The sequence below is a fragment of the Vulpes lagopus genome, chromosome 1 (assembly GCF_018345385.1).
Source record: "Vulpes lagopus strain Blue_001 chromosome 1, ASM1834538v1, whole genome shotgun sequence".
Taxonomy (NCBI): domain Eukaryota; kingdom Metazoa; phylum Chordata; class Mammalia; order Carnivora; family Canidae; genus Vulpes; species Vulpes lagopus.
In genome coordinates, this window is record NC_054824.1 from 103,891,736 (window position 1) to 103,911,732 (window position 19,997).

At 36.7% G+C, this 19,997-nt stretch overlaps 1 protein-coding gene across 6 annotated transcripts in view; it reads right to left on the minus strand.

The window, feature by feature from the left end:
* EPHA3 (EPH receptor A3) overlaps positions 1 to 19,997 on the minus strand; it is a 324,780-nt gene that overhangs the window by 295,100 nt on the left and 9,683 nt on the right. For 5 of the 6 annotated variants that reach the window (XM_041767292.1, XM_041767280.1, XM_041767286.1 and 2 more), the window contains exon 2: positions 12,651 to 12,715. The exons of the other annotated variant lie outside the window; for it this stretch is intronic. In XM_041767292.1, the coding sequence (XP_041623226.1) occupies positions 12,651 to 12,715 (65 nt within the window). The remainder of the gene's footprint in view (positions 1 to 12,650; positions 12,716 to 19,997) is intronic. 6 annotated transcript variants of the gene reach the window in all.

Sequence of the window (19,997 nt, forward strand, 5' to 3'; positions counted from 1 at the left end):
TCTATATATATATGTGTGTGTGTGTGTGTGTATGTGTCAATAACAAAGTGCTTTAAAAATTATTCTCAATCTTTATTGACCGTCTATACCGTGAAAATGGATCACATATCTCCTTTTGAATTCGTTTAATCTCTACCATTTACACTTCATAAAATCAAACAGTTCAAATTTATTTTCAGGTAAATCCCTTAATATTGATGTAGGACACTGATTCTTAAAGTGTGGAACTTGGACCAACACTGTGAGCAATGCAATCTGTCACTATAGGGCTAGTGTCCCACGGTTTGTCCAGGGGCATTTGAAAAGTCCAAGAAATGTTCATCTAGGAAAAACTAAAATACATGAAAGTCATCATTAATTACCCATAATATCAGAAATTATCTTTGAATCTTCCAAGTCTTTTCTGCATCTCCAGTTGGCATCATTTCTTACAGAACAGATATCGTAGATAACCTAGAATCCATGACCTCCCTCTGTGCTTTGCCAGATGTCTCTCTCAGATGACCTTAGAAGCTAACTCTTCTTTGCACCTCCACTCTAAGTGTAGAGAGTAAACTTCTCAACTCCTACACTGCCTAACAATTTTCTATTAAGAGAATTCAAACTCCTTGGCATGCTGTATGAGGCTCTTCATAATCCAGTCGAAATTTATTTTCTCTTCCTTCACAAATTATCACTTTGCTCTTTCTGTACCTTACTTTCAGATGACATGGATGCATGTTTTTGCTTGGAACACAACACTGTTCTACCCTGTGCTTTGTGTGTGGATCGCCCAGTCACATTCATCTTGTGCATTCCTACCCATCCTTAAAGCTTAATAACCTCTTGAAATAATTTTCCCTGACTCACGTCAAGCAGAGCTGATGACACATTCAATATGATATTGTACCTACTATGTATCTCAATTGATGATTTTTATTGTATTGTAGTTGCTGGTTCATGGGCTGATGTCTTCCACCATGAAGCTTCACCCATGAAGCTTAACACAGAAATATATTCCTCGCCCCTCTTGAAGGCAGCAGGATAGAGCAGGGGTGATGCATGCAGTGTAAGGAGTCTGACTGACTGATTTTCATTCCTGACACAATTATTGGGTATATATCTTGTTTGAGTTATTTAAATGTTTTGGTCTTACTTTCTTCTTCTATGAAATGAGAGCCAATTTTATACAATTGTAAGAATTAAATGAGTTGTTATGGAAAGCAGGAGAATCAAATATAGCATGTTGCAGAAATATTACCTTTTGGCAATGTCTGCATTCCCACTCCATGTGATAGTGCCTTGCACACAGTAGGAGCTCAAGTGGTTATCAAACAACATGATGAATGGATGTCAATATACTAACGATTTTACAAATCCTTTTTATACTACATTGACGACTGAGAATTCAAATGTTTTCCTTTCTAAAAGAATGCTTGGGGCACCTAGAGAGCTCAGTCACTAAAGCGTCTCTTAGTTTCAGGTCAGGTCATGATCTCATGGGTCATGGGATAGAGCCCTGACAGGGACGCTGTGCTCACTGGGGAGTCTGCTTGGAGATTCTCTCCCTCTGCCCCTCCCTCCTTGCTCACTCACTCTCTCTCTCAAATAAATCTTTAAAAAATACAAATAAAATAAAATAAAATAAAATAAAATAAAATAAAATAAAAGCTAGCACCCTTAGTCTTCCCCCAAAATGTTTATCACTACTTGGATTTTCTTTGAATTAGGATTATTTATTTCAGAAAAGAAAAAGTAATTATTCTAGAAGAGATGATCACTATAGTAAATTTCACCACAAAATTTTTCTTGGATTATAAAATTCCTATTTTTATATCTTAGTGTTCAAAATGTGTTGAAGAACTGACTTGTTAATCTAATTTTTACTCATCAAATTATTCAGAAAATTACATGTGAGCACCATACATTTCTGTAGGAAAGAGCCAACAAAAAATGTCTATTTTAGCAGTGCAGAATGCAAAAAAAAAAAAAAAAAATATATATATATATATATATATAGCTAGCACTTTAGAAACATTTTAAATCTGAAAGAGGATTTACTGGCTAGAAGATAAAGCATCTACCCTTGTTTTAAGACTAATCACATTAAAATGATATAGTAATTTTTAAAAGTCTCTCAAAACATCCACTGGTTCTTACAAAAACCAAAATTATATGAGATTTGCTTTGGTTAGAAGCTAACATTTAAAAATACCCTTTCAATACAAGTAAATTCAGATTTATATTTGACTCTAAACTAAAAATCAATTAGAGTTGTCAGAGAATGAGTTAAGAATCCTTGGTCATCAGTGACAGCTCAGTCCCTGGATCATAAATACAGCTGTGATGCAGGTAGGGGAGGAATGTGTACACAAGAATGCAGAGCTAATCATAATCCTATACAACTCAACCTTCCCCTTGTGCTTATGAAAGATCAGCATTTTTCAGCTGCTAGAAAAGAAGCTTGTATTGACTGATGCATCCCAAGATGCGTCATCATGTAGGGCACTATAAAGCAGGATCCTCGGACAAGATAGTTATGAAATCTGGTGGTGTGTAATCTGCTAAGTATTAAACCATGTAATCTCAAAACCCTCTTTGGTACCGTCAGACCAAGACAGACAGGAATAATGAGAAGAGTACGAACTCAGACCCAGAGAGCAAGGATATGACGACCTTGGTCAAGTCACTAACATGCCCAGAAATTCAGCTGCTAGTCAGCATTAATTAGGGAATTATACCAGATGACTTCTTTTATTTTTTTTAAGATTTTATTCATTTATTCTTGAGAGACATATAGAGAGGCAGAGACAAGGCAGAGGGGGAAGCAGGCTCCTCAACCCTGAGCAGGAAGCCCAATGCGGGACTCGATCCCAGGACTCCGGGGTCACACCCTGCACTGAAGGCAGATGTTCGACTGCTGAGCCACCCAGGCATCTCTGTACCAGATAACTTCCAAAGTCACACTAATATCTCTAAAATTGATTATCCTTTTAAATATATTCTACTGCTCCAAATAAGATAAAATTTTGCTACCCTTAATAAAAAGTACAGCAGCTTGGGGTACCTGGGTGGCACTGCCAGTTAAGCATAATAACTTGTAACCCCAGGTAGTAATCCCAGGGTCCTGGGATCAAGCCCTGAAAGAGGGCTCCATGCTCAACGTGGACACTTGAGATGCTCTCTCTCTCTAAAATAAGTAGATTTAAAAAAAAAAAAAAAAAGTAAAGCAGCTCTGTCAATGAACATTTTCACAAAATTCTAGAGTTCTTTTTTGTAGCTTATGATTACATGGCTACTTACTGCCTTTCCAACACTCGTGAGAATGGGGAAACTGAAGTCAAAACTTTATCATTAATTCTACATTAAAAATGACCTCCCATCACATATATCTGGATACAGATAAACAAATTTCTGTTTGCAGTTTACAAGACTGATTCATATCACTCAGAAGCTTTAATCCCCAGTAGGTTTTGGTCAGGATCTAGGATTTCTCATTTCTAACTACTGTTTACATTTTTAAACTAAAGATTTATTTTTATTTTTAAAGATTTTATTTATTTATTCATGAGAGACACAGAGACAAAGAGAGAGAGAGAGAGAGAGAGAGAGAGAGAGGCACAGACACAGGCAGAGGGAGAAGCAGGCTCCATGCAGGAAGCCCAATGTGGGACTTGATCCTGGGTCTCCAGGATCACACCCTGGGTGGAAGGCAGCGCTAAACCGCTGAGCCACCCAGGGATCCCTAAACTAAAGATTTTTAATCTATTTGATATATTTATAATATATATAACACAGATATCTAAAAATGTATCTAGATGCATTTTTATAATATAGTACAATATATTATATATATTCATACATATTATTTATTTATATAAAAACTGTATCTAGGTATATTATATATACATATATATCTAAAGATGTATCTACATAATTATATAAATGCATTATATGTATACCTACATACTTCAAACTACATTGTTAACAGAATGAACAAAAATAACTTGTAAATGTAGACCATTCAGAAAACTCTGTTGTCTTCTGAGACATATGTGTCTTTTCATGTCTAATGGAAAGGGGATAAATGATTTAAGCAAAGCCCAAGAAACTGGTATATGGTTTTTATTCATTAAAGGGAGCATTATTAGCAGAAAAATAAATAATGGTAATCAATGGGCTGTCAAGTTTGCAGAAATACTTAAGTGGTTTGCATGGTAAATAGTGTAATTTTTAAATGTTAGCAGGTCAATGGCTATCATTTGGAACATGGGACTCATTTAAAAAGTGTTTCACGCTTTATTTTTTTCCCAGAGCAAATTTAATTTCTTTTTTTAATCTTTCAAAAAAAAAATTAACCAGCAGATAATACCAAACCTAAAGATCAAAACCATTAATTCATGATATTTAAAAAAAGAAAGAAAAATAAGTAAGCACTACTTTGGGCAAATTATTATTCTTTATAAATTTCTAACAAAATTATTGACTTTTACTTAATAGAATAACAGAATTGAAACTCTTTTTGACTGAGGTACATATGTTGTTTTTATATCTTATATTCAAATGAAAACTTGGAAGCTTGAAAACATAGTGTTTATTTTAAGTATACTCTAAAATAGTAAACTAACTAGATATTTCTTAGCAATAAAAACATTGGTGTTCAGTCTGCTATATACTATTTGGCACATGTTTCGACACATTTAATGTATAATGAATTGAGTGAACATAGAAACATGAATGAATATAGAAATATAGAACATTAGCAATGGAAAAAATGGATTCTATTTTCTTAAAGCACTGATAAAAATTCTGTTAGAATGAATAAAAAGCAACTTTTTAGTTTTTATACATTAAATGCTGCTGGAATAAATTTTACGTTTGCTGATTTCTACCACTTATCCACATTTCCCCTTCTATTTCGGTACATTTTGTTTCAAGGAAAAGTGAGAAAGAAAAAACCTGTAAAACTTGGCCATGTTTTTCTAATTTGACCAGACATCTTTCCTTGAAAGGTCAGCACAATAGGTGAAAGTGACATAGTTAAAATATGTAGCATTGTTCATTCTAGGCAGAAAAATTTCAAATGACCCAGAATCACATAGCACATGTGTCAAAAATTTGATTTTCCTGGATCGACTACTCAGCATATGAAGCAGAATTTAGACTGTAATTCATAAAGGCAGGATCCCAGGTGGTTATTGTTGACACTCGGTTGTCAAAATACCCTTCCTGCCTTTCAGATACCATTCACAGAGTGAGAGCTAGAATTCCAGTAGGTAAGACTTAGAATCCAGACTTCAAAAACAGCAGCAGTCCCAACACTAAAGGCAAATCCAGTAAACTAGAGAATAAGAAAGCAATGACTTACTTTAGAGAGAACTTTTATTATTCCCATTCCATGCTAGGATCCGTTCAATTCCAAACATTTCTACTTTTAGTTAAATGGAATTTATTTGCAGGATTCTAGCTTTTTACCTTGAAACAACAATCAAAATAAATTTCGATACAGAGCTGTCTTCAGCTAGTTCTTTTTTTTTAAGATTTTATTTATTTATTTGAGAGAATACAAGCAAGGGGGGTGTGGAGAGGGACCAACAGACTCCGCTCCAAGGGCAGAGCCCCGCAGAGGGCCCCGACCCGGGACCCGAGACCACGACCTGAGCCCCGGACCCCGGACCACGACCTGAGCCTAATCAAGAGGCCGACACTTCACCAACTGAGTGCCCAGGTGCCATGAGCTAGTTTTCTTTTCAGTTAACTTCCAATTCATGGGCTGATAGTATTTTCTAAATGTATTTGCCTAAGTAGCCTTGCTAACACAAAAACCAGCATAATATATGCAATAAACACGGATATCTATGTATTGTATACTTACAGTATGTACGGTGTGTGTATATATCATAACTTCACTTACATTTTTGCCATTAAGAAGAGACTGGAAGCATTAATCGACACCATTTGAAGTAACAGATTGGAAATAACCAAATTTTTTTTCAACAAATACATAATCAATCTAGTTATCCTTCCTTGTTTTGGAAAGCTTTTATTTTTCCTTTATTCAGACAATTTTAAGTCATGGACAAGAAACCCAGGGACTTACAATGTGGAGCATAAAAGAGGGAGTTTCATGATGGAAACTGGCTTCATGGAGTTTTAGCTTCCTGGCTGAAGGAAGCAACAGTGAAATAATTGCATTAATGTAGAAATACAAGCTGTGGAGGTACAACAAAGAACAAGGAAGAGGAGGTTAAAAGTGTTAAATACTAGTCTGGGGGTGGTGGTGGCTGGGTACAGGGGAGGGTGGCAGAAGAGAGGCATGGGACAGTCAGAAGGGCTCCCCTGAAGGAGAAATGGTAAAATTTTGAGGAAATTCTAATCACTTAAAATTTTTTTAAAAAGATCTTATTATTTATTAATGAGCGACACACAGAGAGAGGCAGAGACACAGGCAGAGGGAGTAGCAGTCTCCCTGCGGGGAGCCCCAAGTGGGACTCGATCCTGGGACCCCGAGATCACACCCTGAGCCAAAGGCAGACGCTCAACTGATGAGCCACCCAGGTGCCCCTAATCACTAAAAGTTTAAAATAAATTGGGGCACCTGGGTGGCTCAGTCGGTTAAGTGGCTTTAGCTCAGGTCATGATCCCAGGGTCCCAGGATCAAACCCCGAGCCCGGTGGGGTTACCTGCTCTGGGGGAGCCTGCTTTTCCCTCTCTCTCTACCTGCTGCTGTGCCTGTTTTTGCACGCATGCCCACCCGTTCTCTCTCTCTGACAAAATGTAATTTTAAAAAAGTTTGAAATAAATTACAGTGGGCACGCAACTTTTGACTCATTCATCCACATTTTGACCTTTTCGATTCGAAATATAATGCCAAGGCTGTATCCACACTTTAGTCTGCACAGGTTCAATGGCACAGCAATCATGTGATGTCAAAGGCCATGTTTGGGCTCTTAACTGAGAAGCAATGCCAGGCAATACTCTCATTGTTCCTTCTCCTAAATACGAATCCGAAATTTCACATATAGTCTGATATTTAAGATTCGAAGGGAAAATCCTCAAATTTATTTAAGAATAAGAAGTGGCATTTGTATAGCTCTTTCACATGCATTATCACATGTATTTTTTCATGAAGGATACATAGAAATATCTTATTTGCCCAAATATAATTCACTCCAAAGTGCTGTGACATAGAAATCATCATTATTCTGTTCTTAAAGGTGCGGAGAAATGTCCGAAGGCCCCTGGACCTAGAGCAGATCACAGAGCAGCAGATGGCAAAGCCAGATTCCAAGGCAGGGTGTGGTTTGAGACCCCTGCCTATCGCCTAGCCTATTCGCTACTCTGCAGAGTACCTTTGACATCCCATGAAAGCACCAAAAAAAGATGCCCTGGCAAAATACAAATACCACAATACAATTAAAATAAATGCAATTATGCATTGCCATAGCCTCTATTTAGGAATTAAGATATTTGATCAGGAAATTAAGCATTCTATTTTATCAGAATGCCTTTAATTGAAAAGTATGAGAAATACTAGGAAGGCTAGTGGAGACAAGGAGACCTTTCAGGTGACTCAGAGGCCTGGCCACAGGGCTCAGCTGGTTTCCCCTTGGCTGCTCTGAAGGGATGTGGGGAGGGCAGCTGCCCGGGGCAGGGACGCTGGGCCTTCCGGGGCAACCAGGCACCAAGGCCTTACTTAGCCTCCCTCGAGGCTTTGTAATACGAGCAAAAATTCCCCAGAAGTCCCTGGAATTCTGCTCCAGCCTCACCGCCCTGACTTCCTCTTGCCTAACCCCAATCACCGGCAAGATGACTGAGCTCGTGAGGAGCTCTCCCATGAGCCAGCCCGGCCCAGGACACGGCAGGTGGCCGGGCCCAGCGCCACCGCTCTCTCCCCAGGACAGGCCTGCGCCCGGGCCCTGGGGGGGCAACCAACAGGGCCTCTTTGCTAAAAGAGCATTTGGTTTTCATTTTGTTTGTTTTTGTTTGTTACCAGAAGTAAGGCACCAATATACGGCTAAGAAAATCCTTAAGGAAAAAAAATTCTAAAGAAGTTGAAAAAAGAGCAAGGTAGAAAATTTAAAAAGCTCCACAATTGTTAATTTCAAGACTTCTATCACCTGCTAATATACACGAATCACCCATTTCAGGCTGTGCTTTGTCTACCCTTCCCCAACCCACTCCTCACACTCTTCTCCTTATCTGAGGTTCTGTAACTAAGTCAATTGAGGCTCTTAATTCCTTTGTACTATTTGGTCAGCATATCAATACTATCCTAATTATACAGCCCTATCTCCCTCTGATCCCTCTTCTATGATATGGATACTAAGCTTATGTGGTAGATGGGCATTATTAATCAATCCATCAACCAACCAATCAATACATTAAGTCATATTTAAGCAGAAGACTTTTTCAAAATTGCAATAAAAAATATAAATGGGCTTTTACAGGTGTTGATTGTCCTCTAAAAAAAAAATAGTTAAACTACTGATTATTTACTAAAATTTCTGAATATAATTATGCCCAGAATTCAGACAATTATAATTCAGAATTCATGAGGATGGAGAATGTCACTGCCATGTCTGCCTTACTAAAGTGAACAAACTTAGTGTCAAAAATTATCCCATCAAATAAAACTCTTATTAAAACACAAATTGTGTTCATAACCCCCTGATAATTTCAGTCAAAAACTTTGAGTATTATTTTCAAGAATTTCATTTATAGGGGCGCCTGGGCAGCTTAGTGGGCTAAGTATCTGACTCTAGGTTTCAGCTCAGGTCATGATCTGATGGGTCGTGAGACAGAGCCCTGACAGGGGCTCTACACACAGCCAGGAGTCTGCTTGAGAGTCTCTCCCTCTGCCCCTCCCCCATCTCTCGTACTTGCCCTTCCTCTCTCTCTCTCTCTCTCTCTCTCTCAAATAAATAAATGCACCTCTTTTAAAATTTAGAGAAAAACCAACGCCTCATTAAATTTCCTCCCAGATACTCATTTGGAGTAATTTTCCCAGGCCTAATGGTATAGTACCATACTTTCCTACCAGGTTTCCTCTAAGACTTGAAGCACCATTTAAAAATAGAGAAATACTCCTCCCAAGAAAATTACATAGGTTAACTATAAGGTTTTATGCATGAATACATCTCTGGTGGAAAGGGGGAACAAAAATAGGAAAGAACATACATGAAGCAATGAGTCACTCTGGGACCTTTCCCCCCAAATATATTAATTTTATATAGCTCTGGCATATAATCATTTTTTAAAAAAAGAATTCATATTGTAAAAGATTTGGGATTTGTATGGGAATAGGGTTGAGGCTTAGAGAAGTTGCCAACAGTCTTCCAGCCTCTTTCCAGTGACCACAGTTCCTGAGGGAGTGCCATTACTCATCCCCCAAGCAAAGGTTTCACAGCCTGGGCACTGTCATTTTGGACCAGATAATTCTTCGTTGTGGGAGGCTGCCCTGTTCATTCAAGATGTTTAGCGGCACCCTGACCTTGTATGCCTTACCAGTAATGACAACCAACAATATGCCTGACATTTTCAAATATTTCCATGAGGCAAAATCAAAATCGCCTTCCTACCTAACCCACCACCCCCATTACACTGAAAATCATTGCCCTAAATCAAAAGAGTAGGATTTTCCCTGCTATTTCCAACAACCTTAATGGCATTATGCTACATGAAATAAGCCAGAGAAAGATAAATATCGTATGATATAACTATTTTGTGGAAAAAAACAAACAAAAAAAAACCTAGTCAAACCCACAGAAACAGCATTTTCTGGGGCTGGAAGGTAGGAGAAATAGGAAGAAAGGAAGAAGTAGGTAAAAGACTATAAACTTTCACTATAAGATGAGTAAGCTCTGGGGATCTAATGTAAAACCCGGTGAATATAGTTAATAACACAGTACTGGGTAATGGAAATATCCTAAGAGAGTAGAATTTAAATATCTTCTCTCTCACAAACACACAAAGCAGGATTCTCAGTCATCCAATATGTTATAACACTGTTACTACAATTTTTCCCCACAGTTTACATTTATATTTTAGTTAACTTACAAACAGATGCACTTCTTTAATTATGATTAATCAATTAAAACACTAACAAGTTCAATATTATTTCCAGCTATTACACGGCATTTTTTAATGGAATATCACAATATTTTTAACTGTTTCCTTTAAAAGGGAAACTATTTCCTTAAAAATAAAACAATCACAAAATTAATCCATTTTTGTCATACTGAAAATGGCAACGGTTAGGCAATAAAAATAATTAATTAAATCTAAAAGCATCAACAGCCGTAAAAGCAAGGATATTAAATCCCAAACCTTAATTGACTGCACAGTGCTTTTACTCAAGACTTTCATCAGTTTCTGAGGAAGAAATGAATATTAATCTAACATTTTTCAAACTAGTGCTTCTTATTTCCTCACGGACATTATGGTTAACACAATATAGGGATACAATTTAAAGCAAAAACACACCACATAGCGCCACAGGACAATAATTTGCCTCTCTACTCTGGTCTCTCTCTCTCTCTCTCTTTGTGCTCTGAGATCTCGGGGTATTATAAATATCAAGACCTCCTGGGGAGATTTTTGTTTTCTCCCTGCAAGTTTTACTGATAACTCAGAAAACTTGGTCAGCTGTGTTAGGCTATTTATGCCTCAGAAAGAGGAGAGACAGGGCTACAAGGAGATGCACCAGGATAGCAAAGAAGTGGAAGCCAAGCTCCTGAGGCTGGCTCTCTGAGGCAACAAAAAGCCAAAGGAGAAACTGAAAACTGTTTGCTGGTAAAACCATAAGAACTTGTAGACAAAATGAGGCAGGAAATTGGCCAAGAGATGGAAAAAGCCAAGAGGTGGATTGTCCTCAGTGGTGTCTCTTAAATGTAATGTGCTCAGGAATCACCTGGGGGCCATGGTAAGATGCAGATTCTGATACAGAAAGGCTGGGGCAGGTCCTGAGAGTCTGCATATCCAAGGATCTCTGGGGAACTAATATTGCAGGTTGGTACAGGTACTGCACCTCATGTAGTAGAATTCTGGAACATTCCTCCTCATCCCCAACTTGTGTCGGGATGCAGAAGTATCAACTTTGTTCCACCACAAAATCTACAAGACTAACATGGTAAGATGAATTCATTTATGCAGTATTCTCCCCAGATTCCTTAATATATAGAAATATGTTTTCTTTACACCTTCTTCAAAGGAAATCATGAAATAGACTGCTGCTTTGAAAGACAAGCTAATTTCTTGTTGATTTTTTTCAAAGCATTTACTAGTATCTATTCGTAAAATGTCACTGTGGTTTTTGCTTTTCATATATCCTGAGGCAGCCAGTTTCTATAGTAGATGATCTGACGGCGTAATGAAAAACTCTAATTTCTAAAATCAGAATTAAAATTAGTCTTGACTTTAGGATGATTAGTTTTAAATGAGTTTTCCAGCTCAATCTGGAGTTTTGATTCACTCTTTATGACTACCCAGGATGTGCTTTTATCCTAATCACTTGATTCCTTTTACACCTATGGGAAAACCAAACCCTGGCTTACTTCATACTCTCCTCTCCAAAGCAACTAACCAAGTCCTGATTATGTGATAGGTTTTGGCATTGTGTCAATGTCAAGGTGTACCAGGAAGAGAAACAGATTTAAGGATGACAGATAGATGAAGTATCCCTGATGTAAAACATCCGCTGGTGAAGAAGAAGCTGGTAGTACCGTAAAAATCAGTATGTTTAGGCACAAAAATCTAAAGACTGAATACCAAAATGAAGTGGAAATAACTATAACCTCTTTGAAAAGAGGATGAGAATATGAGAAAAAGAATACACAAATTTGTTCCTATCCTAAGTGTTTCAAAGTGGCATTTTGCATTTTCCAGGGGCTATACTTGGAAACAAGGGATATTTAGGCACTTATTACACAGTTTTGTAAGAACAAGACTTTTCCAAATGAGTAGAATTTTTCAGAAAAAAAAAAAGAAAGAAAAGAAACTTTATCATGCAAAGTCTTATCAGAAACATTAGGGTCACAAAAATACTGCACACTTTAACAATCTGTGTCTGGCTTGGTAAAGTATGAAAGATAAAAAAAGACTTTAAAATTTAAAGGTAGTCAAATTTTTTTTAAAATAAAATTCCCTAGTCTTAAGCTGATCTAGCCATGCTGCAGACATTTTAAGTGAAGAAATTAAGGCATTGGGAACAAATTAAGAAATAAGACAAATCAACAGTTTATACAGTTGCCAAATACACCCTACTTGGAATGACCATCAAGGCTGCCTTTGAGACCACAACCCTGCAGGTCCCCAAATATACACTTTCAATGTTACTTGAATTTGAAATGTCTTTTCAATGCATCTCTTTTGATCACATCACAAAAAAAGGTTAGATGACCATCTACATGATGCCAGTAATAATTAAAAGGCTTAATTAGTGCCATCAAGCAACTGATAAATTCAAAAGAAAAATTAGAACTTCAAAATTTTCAATAGTTCCATTGAACACAAATATCTGGCTCTTAATCCATGTCCAGGATGTACTGATCAACATAACATATCACCAAGAGTACAAGTGTTCATTTTAGAGAACAGACCAGTAATTCCTTCTGTTCCCTATGAGACAATGGACAGAATCACATTTCCCTTCAATAGTTTACCAAACTCACCCCGTGTGACGGGTAAGAGATCCAGCCCAGCTCCCCTTGAATTGTTTTTGAATCCAGTAGATTGACTAAAAAAAAAAATACAAATACACAAATGCAGTTAAGAGAAATAAATCATTTCTATTTGCCTCTGTCAAGTTAACATTGTCTGTTGTTAATGCAACAATATCATCATGTTCAAAACACAGGACTCTTTATTATCATGATAGGAGCATGAGAGTAAAAGGAGGAAATGGTGAAGGGAAAGCAATCCTGGGGAAAGTTAAGGAACCAAAGTTTCTCTGGCTTCCTTAACTGTGCTTGTTTATAATGATAGATCAATATTCAAAACACTGAGAATAATTTTTGACAAAATTATTATAAGCTTAAAGAAGAAATAGTAAAAAGGCAAACATGAAATATTAATGCTAATGTGATATCAAAATAACTTCAAAGATCATTAAATTTGCAAATTTACATATGGTTTCACTATGAAAGGGCTTCTTAAATACGCTTCCATAGCGAACCATTATTTCTGTTTGTGTCTGTCAGGACATCTTTATACTGTCTGTATCCAGCATGACTATTTTTTAATACCACATAAATTGTCTACTTATGTGTAACTAACAATTTCAGGAGAAACCAAAACAAAACCCTGTTTTACAAAAATCTCTGGAATAAGCTTTAGTTATTTAAAGAGAGTGTTGTTACCCAAAAGCTTTAATGATTTTACTCAGAACTTTGCACTAGTTATTAAAAAGTCTGCTGAATATTAGATATAACATGCATGCATTTTGAATATATTATTAAAAAAAAGACAAATCACTTTTTTTTAACACAGAGGGTATTCATTTGTAATGGATTAGAAATTAAAATATAAAAATATTCTTCAAGCTTAATTAATAATAAAAGGCTCACTTTGATTGTTGATCCATTAAACATTGGAAACTATGGTTTTTCCTCATCCTTCATCTAAATCGGAAAGCAGTCCCACAACTGACTAGTGGAGGAAGTGTCCACGAAATAGCCATGTATTATTAACACAAACCAGAGCAGGTGAGTCAATAAATACAATCAGAAATCATTGCCAGTCTCCATATATACAAAAATCAAAATACAATGTTAATACATGCACTGCATAAACAGGCCCATGTGGTGTTGATAAAGTATTCCTGAGACATAAAAGAGTACCACCTTATAATCACCCCAAATCAAGAAGCATAAATTTAATAAAGTGTTAAGTAAAAGAAATAATATATTTGACAGTTGTTAGAATTTTCGAACACTGCTTTTTAAATGAAGATATTTGGCGATCTAGATGAGTATGTAAAAATCCTCCTGATTGGGATGCCTGGGTGCCTCAGTGGTTGGGCATCTGCCTTTGGCTCAGGGCGTGATCCTGGGGTCCTGAGATTGAGTTCCATATCGGGCTCCCTGCATGGAGCCTGCTTCTCCTTCTCCCTGTGTCTCTTGCCTCTCTCTCTGTGTCTCTCATGAATAAATAAATAAAATCTTTTAAAAAAAATCCTCCTGATTATTAAATTAGAAGTCATAAAATTTTCAAAGTTAGAATCTCTAAGTTTTGCTAATAAAAGAAAAGCACATAAAGTTAATTACACTGGAATTCCTTAATGATTGAAGATTTTTTTCCTCACAATAAATTAATCCCAATGAGAAGTAATTATATTTAGATAAGAGAAGAAGACAGTTGCTGCATGGATTACACAGTGCAATTTCCATAATGGTATTATTTCCCAGGATATCAGTTTGGAAATGAACAGTATGCTTAATTGTATTGAAATTATCTGTCAAAAGTGATTTTTTAAAACCCTCTATCAATTAATCAATGTTACAGATAATATTTCAGATTAATCAATCTTAGAGAATTTTTGGAAACATGAGAATACATCTTCACCTTCAGCTGAAGGTATCTTACACATATTCATTCTGATAGATATGGTCCATTGATGAAGCCTAGTTGGATGGCTCTATCCGTCATGAGTTGATTTCTCTGAGTTTTACATAGGATTTGCAGGAGTTTACAAAGCCAGTATTCATAAATCATTACATCATAGTCACAATGCCTTTAGGTTCTAAATGGTTCGATGCATTTGTGTATGTCTGATAACTGAATACGATGACCACGTGTCACTCAACATGCTAAGACAAATGGCTGATTTAATTTCAATACTAGTAACCAGAGGAAAAAACTGTTTGAGACAAAGAAGATATGAACATTGTCTCCATTTACTAAATGACTCAGTGGGATGTAGGATGTTAACTAAAGAACTAAATACCCTTAAGTTTTTTTCTGATGATAATGAGGGGAAAAAGGACTGGACTAATCACATCAGCATTTGGTGTCTACTCAAAGGAAAAGAGCTAAGCCAAAGAGAATCATATCCCACTGTCGATTAAAATAAGTGTAATAGATTAATTAAATTCCATTTACTCAGCAGTGGAATTTTTAGTGCCCTCCATTTAGCACGAATGAGGAAAACACAATAGCGTCTTTACTCATGATTCTGATCCTGCTGTCTGTTGAACATAACTACATCTGGCCTGGTTACCTCCCAATATTGCGGCGGTGATCAAATAATATAAGTGCATTTAAAGCCACCGTAAGTTATTAACACGCTATACAGATTCAGTGTTCTTGTATGATCAATACCTTAACTAACAACCACACCATTCGGGTTTCTGAATTATATTTAAAATCTCCCATGGATATAGAACCTAACAGAACAGGATAGCAACATCTAAACACTTTTTAAAAGCATTTATTTTGAGTTTATATGGTGCCTTTTCTTTATAACACAGAATCTAAGAATACAAGCCACTTTAGAGTGAATGATTGCTAAACCAGGACTTCCCAGGATATAACCTCAAGTCTCCTGTGATCGGCTGTGCAGCAGTCTGAGCGTAGAATAATGGAAATAAGAAAAAGAGAAAGCTCATGGAATTTGAAAGTCAACGTGTTGCGAGTGATTTCTCTAGACACATCGACAAAATCCAACATTGCAATATAACATATTGAATCTGACACCGAATCACTCAAGAACTGGGGTTAGTAACGCTTTTCTCTCCTGAAATAGAGGGCGACCGGATTACTATCGTGGTCCTTCAGTGACGCCACCACACAAACGTCAGGGCACATATTTTGCCTTTTAAAGTTTCAATAGATCGAGTTAATATTGTATTTCGTAGACTAAAACTTATATGATTTTTTTAGATCATTAATGAAGTCAACTATAACTTGTGTGCAGATGCATCTTCCCGTAAACCCTGATAAGTTTTACAGGCATTTCGTCTCACGGAAATATTAGTCTACGATAATTTCTCCATCCGTTAGCCCTAAAATCATTATGTAAAAGTCAAAGAAATAATTCTCTAAGGGATCCCCGGGTGGCTCAGCAGTTTAGCGCCTGCCTTTGGCCCAGGCCATGACCCTGGAGTCCCAGGATCAAGTCCCACCTCAGGCTCCCTGCATGGAGCCTGCTTCTCCCTCTGCCTGTGTCTCTGCCTCTCTCTCTCTCTCTCTATCATGAATAAATAAATAAAATCTTTAAAAAATAATAATAATTCTCTAGTGGTGGTGGTTCTGTGAAAAAAAAAATCTCTCTTGAAACATGGCATTTTAATAGCTTATTTCCGTGATACACACAGATTTCTGGACAAGACGGCCTGCTACCAACTTGTTCTTCCTTACTCGCTTTTCCTCCTGAGCAATGATCTTGAATTCACGCCTGTACAGGTGGTGATCATAGGAGGAACGTAATCAGCCGCCCCTCTGGGTCTTTGCCCAGAGCAGGGGCACGTCCTTGGCCTCGACACCCAGCCTCCCGGGAGAGGTCTGTGTTTTAGTGACTAGAGGTGTGAAGGAAATAACAGGAACACAGGCCAGAATTCTGCTCGAAACCCGGGCACTTCAGTGAATGGAAACCCTGTGCTATTTCTGCTGTGTTAAAGCTTCCTCTTTTTTTCTCCTTCTTAATCTGAGAAACATCGAGGTCATCTAATAGCATCCTATTACAGAGAAAACCGCTCTCACACCGTCACGGGGAGTGCGTTCTCACAAAACAAGCCTTTCCACGAATGAGCATGAGCACGCACGGCCCACCTCGGCGGTCCCCCAGCGCCCGGGAGGGCGCGTCCCTGTTTCTGTGGATTGTCGACGGATACTACGAACCACTCGGACAAGCGAAATGTGTTCCCCAAAATGTAAAAGTTTCTCAGGGTAGAACACGAATGATCATATTAACATTGTAGTTTTTCAACATATTTTTAAAGCGTTCCGGGAAGAACAGCCCTTGTTCATTTCTAAGTCAGGAAGGCTTTTCTGACAGATTAAAAAGTGAAAAATGAAAAGATCTTAACATGATTATAAAAATAATCACTAAGGCAAACAGGTAGGCCAGCCTCAGTATACACATTTTGCCTTCGCACCATAAATCGAGGCTGCCTTGGAATGGATTTTTTTTTATCATAAAATCTTAATTATCAGCCTTCAACTACTAAATGAAAGCTACCTGTTCATGCAGGATGAATGATGGCTATGAAGCTGAAACAGAAGAAGCACAGCTGGCTCAGTAGAACATTCTACCACAGCATTTCTTTGAGAAATAAAGTATTCCTGGAAGCCCTTGGTTAAATTTGGTTCAAAATTTTAACATCGAGAATAAAAAGCATCGAGATAGAATTTAATTTCGATTTAAAGACTTTCTCTGGACATCTTTATGCCACAAACCGTGTTTTGTGTTTTTTTGTTTATTTTTTGTTTTTGTGTTTTTGTTTTAATTTCAGAAGATACCCATGGCAGAATAAATTGATTTAAATTTATGGGAAAGTAAAATCAAGGTATAGCGTTGGCTCTATCATATTCTGGAGGACAACTTCATCTGGACTTTATGTCACACACCATGACCGGTGTCTACAGACAAACACATACGCACATACAAACTCCTCAAGACATAAATATGGGTCTCAGTAAAGCTCCACGAAGGATCCAATGAGGGGCCACATGCTTATCAGTTTAATTCAAAACTTTCCACCCTAGAAGTATGGTGTCAAGGAAAACAAAGTATTAGTGCTGGTGATAGAAAACTTTTAATGTGTCACTGCAGGAGAAAGTAGAATTCAGAAAAACCTCAATGTGATTTTTCTCGGTAGTGTGGTCAATATGAGTAGCATAGAAAAGCTGCTGTTTGGGGATGGTTCTTTTTTGATATACGATCGTGTCTGTTTCTCATATATTCTTACACACATGAGTATGCACCTATTCACAATTTACATTGGACATAGATCTGTGCTTACTAAGAAGAGCTATTTCTGAATGTTAAGTACTTTTTTTTCTATAAAGATTGTATTTATTTATTCATGAGAAACACACACACAGAGAGAGAGAGAGAGAGAGAGGCAGAGACACAGGCAGAGGGAAAAGCAAACTCCATGCAGGGAGCCTGACGCAGAATTCAATCCCAGGACTCCAGGATCACACCCTGGGCCAAAGGCAGACGCTCAACCACTGAGCCACCCAGGGATCTCCTGTTCAGTACTTTCAAAGGTGCTTTGTGCTTGTATATGCTTACTTATGCATCCATTCCAATTATTTTTAAAGTTTTCTAGATATAGGCAGGAAAATAATTGGGATTATAATCATGCTACCACATGACATTAGACAAATCATTTAATCTTCTCTCCCTTGTTTTTAACTTATTAACTTTTATATTAAAAAAAAAATCTCTATATCCCAGGTGCTCTTTTCTGGGAAGTTAATTGCACCCTCCTCTGAAGAGTCATATTGCATTTTTCTTAATTTTTATATCTACGTGAAAACACAAAATCTTTATATAAATATTCATTCTGTGGTCACCTGTTCTACCTAAGTTGTCTTCAAGGGCAGAAAGTATACCCTTCCCTAAGACTTCTTTTCCAAAGTCCAATATGTAACTAATATTCCGGTGTGCTTGATAAATAAATAAATACAAACAACAAAACATAATATGGAACATAAGGGGTTTTTAAAAACATTTTTCTTGATTAATTTTAATGGCTTTTAGAATTGTGGCTTTGAAATCAAATTTGAGTTTCTAAGTTGTCACTATTAGGTTAGAGCAGTAAACCCACTGCTAACATGGGCAAACATAAGATAACCTTCATTAGTTTCCAAAGGATCATCTTTGGAAAGGGAGATTTAGAAGAATACAACTAATCTTACATATCTTTTAGGTTTTTTTTCTTTTCTAATTCTATATAGATTTTTAAAGGATATTAAACATTTGGGATAATTTTGGACATTGCTTGTAAGGAAAGATGAGAAAAAAAGTCCTAAAAAAAAGAAAAGAGAAAAGAAATGGGCTTATTCAACATGCAAATGTTTAAGAAAATCTGTTCATTCAGTTGAAATCATATAATTATGACTAAAAACCATTTTTCAAAAAACAAAGACTATCAAAGCATTAAATTTTCAGAACAGAAATGTTAAGAATACCACAATACAATCTGATTTTATCTTTTTTGAATTATCTAATGTAAATGAGCATTAACTTACCTATGGTAAACCAGATCATAAAAGTAAACCAAGGGAAAAATACTATTCCCTTTTATGCTGCTTCTTTAAAAACATTTTCAATATTTAGGAATAGCTATATTTGATGGAGTTTATATACCTAATAAAAGAATAACAACCTGATTTAACTTCTATTTATAATTTCTATGATTATAACAGTTATTTACACTCAGTTAAAATGCAAAACCAACCCTAAATAGTTCTGACATATGAAAGGGAAAAAAAATCACCATTTGTACATAACTCTAGCTTTATCCCATCTTTGAATATTATAGGTAGATTAAGGGATCCAGGTGGGGAAAATTTGTAAAATTAGATACTGACAAATAACTTAAAAATGGTTATTTTTATTTTTCCTCATCACCAATTTGTAATCCCAGGAAACAGAGTTGTATAACATGTTGATTCTAAAAGACATACATTCATTCATAAGATTCTGCCCACAGTGTGGGGACAGTTCTGTTCTGTACAACGACAATACTATTGGTGACACAGACACACACACATATAGACACAAGGTGCTGCAAACTGGCTTCCCAGCATAATTTCTCCTTAGTGTGAAGACTACCATTACACGCAATAAATAAATATATCTTTCCAAAACCTACAGATTTGTATTAATTGCTAAATTAGATTTGAAAATCAGGAAATCAATACATGTTAACTACTAACAAGCTGTTCTCTGTTGCCTTTAGTCGCCCTGAGGTAGATAGAGAACATCTAAAAAAAATTCATACTGATTGGAAGCCAACCAACTTGATCATTGACAAAGAGTTAATTTTAAAGCCTTATATTTTCATCAA